This window comes from Rhopalosiphum padi, chromosome 2 (genome assembly GCF_020882245.1).
Source record: "Rhopalosiphum padi isolate XX-2018 chromosome 2, ASM2088224v1, whole genome shotgun sequence".
NCBI classification, from domain to species: domain Eukaryota; kingdom Metazoa; phylum Arthropoda; class Insecta; order Hemiptera; family Aphididae; genus Rhopalosiphum; species Rhopalosiphum padi.
Genome location: NC_083598.1, coordinates 50,465,956 through 50,474,530, shown reverse-complemented (window position 1 = coordinate 50,474,530; position 8,575 = coordinate 50,465,956). Strand labels below are relative to the sequence as shown.

The 8,575-nt window shown below is 25.7% G+C and overlaps 1 protein-coding gene across 1 annotated transcript; it reads left to right on the top strand.

Annotated features, from left to right (window-relative positions):
• Nucleotides 1–4,776: 4,776 nt before the first annotated feature.
• Nucleotides 4,777–5,325, top strand: LOC132919004 (tigger transposable element-derived protein 4-like). The gene is made up of 2 exons (XM_060980357.1): nucleotides 4,777–5,020; nucleotides 5,063–5,325. Exons 1-2 carry the CDS (start codon nucleotides 4,777–4,779, stop codon nucleotides 5,323–5,325), a joined length of 507 nt encoding a protein of 168 aa, XP_060836340.1.
• Nucleotides 5,326–8,575: the final 3,250 nt, after the last annotated feature.

The following is an 8,575-nucleotide window of genomic DNA, read 5'->3' as shown; positions in this document are numbered from 1 at the left end:
GATAAATATAATCTATAATAATATGAAACACAACGGCAACGTTGCATACAAAATGGGCGCATCTGTCCATATCCCTCGGGGCGCAAATGTACTACTCTGGGGCGCAAATAGGCTGTAGCCATTTGACCACAATCGGTACTATTTTAACATCTTCACATTATTAAAAATAATATCTTTAAAAGTTTACATGAACTTAAACCCAATAATTAAAAAAAATAATTTTCCTATACTTTTGAAAACTATAATTTTAAAAATTCAAATTAATCCGTGGTCAAAGATAACAAAAAAAAATTATTATTTACCATAGGTAGAAGGTACAACATTTAAACATGAGTTATTATTATTACGCGGAAATGGTTATGTACAATTAAATTATTTATTATTTATTTATGCTGTGTTATAAAGTAGATACCATCAAAACAATGTATAGGCAAATTCGTAATGTGATCGTTAATAAGTTCAGAGTGATCTATTGAAATTTAAAGGAATTAGATAATTGTAAATTTATTCTTTTTTTGCTGGTCAAGGTACATAGTCGATGCCAATTCAGTGTAAAGTGATTTTTCGGAAGACTTTATCAAAGTAACCATAAATATTTTATCTACCATCATTATTTCAGAATTATTTAACTAGGAATACCTAAATAATAAGTATTATTATTTATTAATTATTTTTCACAAGAATACATACTCGTCGACATATTTATCATATATTGTATGAGATAATCGTGATAATATATTGCATATTCTGTAACAAGGAATTTTACAACTGATTTAAAATATTTTAATTCTTTATTTGACTATAATCAACTATACTACAGTCAGTTTAATCTTTTTTTTATTGCAATTATTTTTCATCAATAATATGCATTATTTAATTTATTGTTTATGAACTTTTCCACTTAATTTTTTTTTTTTAGATTTAGTGTGAGCTTTAAAAAATTGATTTTACAAAAATGCTCGATAGCAATATAGTATGATCGCAAATAAATAATAGGTGCATTGCAAAATTATAAAATATAGATAATTTAAAATGTATTAAAATATTATAATCTATGAAATTTAAACCAAAAAATAATATAAAACTAATACCAATAACAGAGCTATTATAGCTCAACTTAACATACTTCATATTTAATTAATTTAACTTTTAATATTTACTAAAAAAAAAAAACTACCATATAAAAAATTAATTATAAATTGTCTAATCAAATATCTCAACTTGTTCACCTAATCGACTTTAAAATCATGCTAATCTCCATGTTGAAAATCTACTGTCTATCTCCTTACCTAGAATCTGGCTCGGAGGCTCGAGCGTTAAAGAATTTCCGACCTTATAAACTGAATTAAAATAAACCCACGTGGAAGTAACATCAGTGGACGGTTTTTCCACTATGTACAAGCTACTGAATATTAATCTTATACCTTATGCTTAATGTACTTATATATTCTATAATCGTCAAAATAAAATAAATATTACATATTTTCAAATCCAAAAAACTGGTATACATAAAAATAATTACTTGAATATTTTTTTTCTTTCTTCAAGTAAGCTATATTAACAAAAAATATAGTTTGTTAATATATAGCTGCTAGGAACTATATTATTTATTTTACTCTAACCCTAATCAACATAGTAAATAAATAGTGCATATAATTTATAGTATTATTTCAGGGGAAAAGTTTTCATAATTTATATTTTAATATTTACTATGATTTTATATTACCTTTTATACTTGAATAATTTTTAAAATCAACTGTACAATAATCTATAAATTCAAATATTGAGTGGTAGTATAATAATTTATTTATTTATAGTTTTTGATTAATATATAAATTAACTTTATTCTTGGATTAAGTACTATCTACCGTATTTATTCGTAAATAACTTATAAGTATAGAATGCATAAGAAAAATATTTTACTAACTGATGAAATTAGTACAATGAATAATGATTTTTATCCTAATTTTTTTTTACTACGATAAGTACAACTTTTAATTAAATTTTAAAGATATTTTGATATGTCAAATTTTTTTTGTCGACATTTGGTGAAAATTTCAATTATTTATAATGATTTGTTTTTGAGTTACAGCAAAAGAAAAAAATCGATTTTGTCGAAAACATGTTATGCGTAAAAATTCCCGTTTTTCTGTTACTTTTTTTAGGGTTTCTCCTATCGCTTTTGAAAACCACAGAACATTTCTTACTTTTGACCCCCCCCCCCCCCCTCAAAAAACAATACTAACTAGATTCACTTTCCTTTTCAAATCCGAGTTGAAGTTAAAAATTATAGCACCATTACTACTACAAAATGCGATGACAGACACAAAAAAAAAACATTATTATAAAATCATTACATTCATACCTCCGTTCAAAATTTAAAATAAAATTTCAATGGTTTGTAAATTATTCAAAAACAGTCAAGATGTTTTGACTATTATTGTAGTATTATACCATGCACGGATAGTGATAATATAAATACTTAATTTAAAGTTTTTCCGGTTTTGAATTATAATAAAGAAAAGAAACTAATTCTATCAATAACACGTTTTCTCATTTTTACTTCGATTTTGTTCTCGAATCTCAAATATTAAGAACAGAACTGCAGTAATCCGTAACTTGAGAACAATTTGAATTTTAACTTTTTGTATTGTATCTTCAAAAAAAAGTCATAGAATGTTGATTATAGGGGCAAAAGTTTGGTCTTGCTTAAATAATTATGAATACAATATTTATAATAAATGATAATAGAAAAAAGGTTCATACCAGTATTTTACATATTATACTATTATAGGTCTTTTTGTAGTTTAATTAAACTAATACATGGATAATTCATCAATGTAAAAGAAATAAAGAACTCAGTTGTTTTTGTAGCATGGCAGTATGTTTATTATTATATACTTTTGATAATAGTATTAGGCAAAAAAAAAGTAGATAATCTTACATTAATAGATATATATTATATATGATCTATTGATTAAAAATTAAAAAACTATAATTTTTATGGTTTTAATAATATTCATACATTTATCTTATCGACAAAAACTTGACATAAATAAGATTACATTTTTTGTAGTGTTATAAATATTTTTTTTTTCCAAAAATTCAGATTTGAATACCTAGTAATTAATTAAACACTGGTTACTTATAATACCTATGACATATTAATAAATTGGTTCAAGAAAAATAAAATATATAATTTACCAGGTCTTTTATGTTTTTAAGTTAATGTTTTTGGAAATTAGTTATAATATATAGTCCTATTCTATAATAATTTTCTTACGTACATACGTATAGTATATGCAATCATAACATTGGTGTATAGATCCAGTTCTTTGTCATTTTCTAATAATAAACGTATAATATGTTTATATTAATCTACTATAATTATTTTAATATAATTTTTTATGTTAGTTTAAAATTTTAATTCTTCGTTAATTTATATAGACATAAAATGTATTTGCTCAGTAATTTAAAGAAAGGGGGACACATTTTTTCTTCTAAACAAAAATTATATACTCCATAACTGCGACAATGAACATTTTCATTCACAATAAAGTTCATTCATTATCCTATAGTCTACACATTTCGTTTGATCTAAATCATGTCAATATCCTTAAAATCAATTTTATTAAAAATATGTTGCCTATAGTATAGCTTACACTGACAACTTTAAATACTGTGTAATGTATTACAAACAGAAAATAAAATCAATAATCTCATAAATGTTAAACTAAACTTTTAAAACGCTTGAAAACCAAAATTATATCAAATCTCAGTCATGAAAGTAGACTTTATTCGTTTCCAATTTATTTATTTTTATTTAAAATTGTTGATATTCAAGGATAATTCAATACATTTGGAAATCGTCAATGAAAAATCTAATTTTAATTTTGTACACGGTTTGCTAACTATATTTTATAATATTGATATTTAAGAACAAAGAACAAAACAATATAAACTCTGTTGGTAGAATATTCACATTTAAAATCTTAATATGACTAAATTTCAAAACGTGGAGAAAAATGTTAACATTATTAATTATATATAGTGGAACCTCGATAACTCAAACCTCTTATGTCGAGTTTTCGATAATTCGAAGGAATGCCTTGGCCTCCACCTTACAATATATATGATATATTATGTGATAATTTTTTTTTAACTCGAAATTCTCGATTAGTCAAAATATTTTTAGTTGAATTTTGGCTTATAATATATGTACATATTAATAATATATATAACACGTACATGCCTCGTTAACTCGAAGGTCAAATAACCTAGTGTATTATTATAATTAACGATAATCGTAATCGAAAACCGATTAATATTATTAATCCAATCTTTATACCTAATGATAACCTAACGATATTATAGGATATAATGTCAATATATCCGATGAGTCATATTGTATCTACTACATTAATTGTATTTATTATTTGTAAACTTATTATACGTCGATTGAACTACGAAATGTATACGTCGGTATATACAATGCTGTCACAGCAAATGTTCAGTTTATCTTGTGATTTTGTGAAGTTAAGATGGAAAAATGTAGTTTAAAGTCTCTAACTGTCGGTGATAAAATAAAAATTAGGTATTGACAAAATCAAAAAAGGAGTGAAACGCAAAAAAGATATTGCGAGTGAATTCGGTATTCTTGCTAGTAACTTATAGACTATATTGAATGATAAAGACAGTTAAGGAGTTGAAGAAGTCCCATGTTTACCACGCCAAAAGAGATTTAAAGCATCAAGTTTCCCAGAAATTGAGCATGCTATGATAGAATGGATGAAGCGAGTAATAGATTATAATTTACCCATTGTAGGACCGTTAATTCAAGAAAAAGCTGCAGAGTTTGCAAATAATTTAGGCCTCACATTTCAAGATAGTTCGGGTTGGCTGGAAAAATTTAATCAAACCCAACCTAACCTGAATGGAGTTGTAGAAAAAATCTTATCAGGTAAGACTGCCGTGGTGTCTGAAGTTAACTGTGAACATTACCGAACAAACGTACTGCCAAGTTAGTTAAAAAAATACGACTCTAATGACATTTTCAATGCAGATGAATTCGGTTTCTTTTTCAAGTGTTTGCCTGACAGAGCTTTGACGTTCAAAAGGGATACTTGTCACGGAGAGAAAAAGAGTAAAGATCGTGTAACTGTTAACTCCATGGTAGGAGCTAATATGACTGGAACAGAAAAATTAAAACTACTCGTGATTGGAAAGTCACAACAACCAAGATACTTCACGAAAAAGAACGTGGAATCGTTACCAGTCACATACGCGAAAAACAAAAAAATTATGGATGTTATCCACCATCTATGAATCTTGGATATAATATTTTCGATAACTCGAATTTTTTTCGCCTCCCACCGATTTGAGTTATCGAGGTTCCACTGTAATTATTATTTTAAATATCTACTATCGTCCCAGCCAATAACTATAATAAAATGATGTTATTGAGTTATGCCTTGTATAAGATATGTTATACATATCAAACTATGATTCAACTTGTTAAAATGATTATAAACAAACCATTATACTTACTATAAAACTTTTCTACTGATTCTATTAAAATATATATAATTTAACAATTTTAAGATTATATACACATAATATTAATTGAAATTACAATGGTTTAAAAAATATCAATTTTAACAATAAAAATAATTACTTATTATATAGTACCAAATACTTTTGTAATACAGCTTGTTCAAGGTAATAAAGATATTATTAAACAAGAGATAGTAAAGGTAAACTTTATCATGTTTTAATGATACGAATTGGTTAATTAGATATTTACAGAGCAGACACCGTTAATTTTTGTATATTATAATCTATTGGAAAGGTATGATCTGAACTAAGAAATCAGTGGCTCCCCAAAGCTTACTGACTTTGGCTTTTGTTTGGCGTCTATTAATTTTAATAGCGATTTTTATGATATAGTTTAATGAGAATATTAAAAAATTTATCATTAATTTTAATATTTAAATTTAATGTAAAATCGATTATCTTACCTTTACATGCTAAAAGTATTAAACAATTGTAAATTAATTTAATATTTTCAGATTGTATTTAATTAACTTATATTTAGATTAACTACCAATTGAATAGCTATTTAAACTTTGACAATTTTATTTTAATGAGGTAGCTTGTGTTTATATATAATATGTAATTTAATATTTAATAGCCAACTAGGTACTACAAAATATTACCACTTAAAAATATTAATATATTACATTTCATTATGATTGAAATAGTTAATTTAAATTAGGTAAGATTCAACAATATACAATTATGAGCTTACTTTCTTTCCCTGTAAATTGTTCAAACGTATAATTGATTTATTGATTAGTATTATAACTTATAAGTTATAATATATAAATTTACAAAACAATGGCTTGGTAGTGTATAAATAAATCATTTGAAACTATTAATATCAAATTTAATAATTTGTTGGATATAGTAAAACTATATACAGAAACAAACATGATTTTGTATTTCCGAGCTCTCTAATAACACAAGTTGCTAATAGTAGGTCTTGACGTGATAACTCGGTGATTGACAATATAATAATATATTATATTACTATTATTATTATTTTGTTACCACATATTTTTTCAATGATTATTAAGGCTGTTGAAAGCGAACCATTTTTAAGGGGTTGTATTTAGGCAATATATCGAATATCCATCGTGAGTTATGTGTAACAACTAACAGTGTATGTGGTGAATGATCATTAGTGTGCGTGAGTTCCCCGAACGCTTTATGTAATTAAAGATAAATTACGGCTAAAATTCTTGAAAACCAGTATCGTACATACACGCAGTCGAACGTCATTAATTTTGCAATAAAAAATTATTACATGAAAATTCCAAAAAGAGGAAGAAAAATTCACCCAGTACTAAAAGCCCGATTTTAATTTTAAAAACTTTCCTTATTCTCTTTTTTAATTTATGCGGGAAATGGATTTTCGATTTTTGTATTGTTTAATAGCTATAGTAACAAATTAATTATATTTATACATAATTTTTATTTCAAGTCACTTTAGTTTAGTGTAACTAAAAAAAAAATTTTAAAATCAATTTCATAAATAACCTAAAAAAGAGAATAAGAAATTTAAATATATTTTTAAAATTAAAATTGGAATTTTGTTAATTGGTGAATTTTTCTTTATTTATTATTTGTCTAAACGCACGAAAAAATGACAGAAAAACGACCCGCTTTGAACAATCTAAATTCATACTAAAAATTAGAATACATTAGGAGACTCAAAACTTTCATTATAGTCGTTGAAAAATTGTCACCGGGGGTAACTGTCCACTTGCCCCCCCCCCTTAACCCGGCACTGGTTACAATACAATAAATATACCGTAATAATCTGAGCTCATTAAAATAAGATAGTGTATAATGGTTATAAAATTTTATAAGAACGTCTTGAATAGCAGTTGAAATATCCTTTCACTTCACTACGATTATTATTTGTATATTTTCGATTGATATGGTAAACTATTATAATCATTATTTATAATTAATTTTAATAGCAGTAACATTTTTAGATTTATTTTTCTACTTAGGTAAGTTGATCAATATTTTTGTCAATTTCTAAGTTTCAATAGCCAATCAGGGATCAAGTACTAATACGGAAATGTTTTTATGATTTTTATGAAGAATCAGATTGTATAATAGAAACATAAAATTTGTACTATTCCCCTGTTTAAATGGTTTGATAATATAGGCTTAATTGCTTACATTGTTCTAAGTTAATTGAGCTTATTAAATGTCACACATTTCAAAAGGAATGGAAGCCAGCAAGAATAGATACGAAGGCGAGAAAAACTGCGTGAACTGGTTTATGTCAGCACGATTTTTCAACTTGGCATGGCGTACTAGTGCGCTACCGTATACTCAGGTCACAGAAAATGGAATGTAACAATGATAGTATTATCGTTATAAATTTTTTTTTTTTATATGTAAGCAACGCTTATAATGCTCACACGCAAGTTACGCCTCGTGTTCGTTTTCTAGTATCTGCTATAGACAACTTAATTTTAAAAATTTCCAGGGTTTGGTATTTAAATAAAAGTTTAATAAAAATTTTAAGCTGATTACAAAACTAGTACATAGTAGTATATATCACAATATATACAACTAGTATATACTGCTATCTATATCATGGTTAAGTATTGGCCATTTTGTAAACGGTGTAGTTATGAAGATGATTTATGATGAATTTGTGTATTGACATGATAAGGTTCGATGTACTTACTAAAAACATCTGTATAATAAATGTCATAACAAATTTAATATAATTAAATTATACAATTTTATAAATTTGATACAATGGTTAATTTTAATGAAAAATCACCAAATATGGTAATATGAATTTTAAAATATCATTACCTAAGCTTACAGTACTAATTAATTAATAAATAATTATGGTTTTTTATATATACAAATATAATCTGTCATTGATTTTAGTTTTTAAACGCCCGGGGCACAAGTTTTGTACAAGACATTAGAACAGCGGTTCCCAAAGTGTGCGCTTTGGCGTCTTTACTGGGGCGCCGCGTGC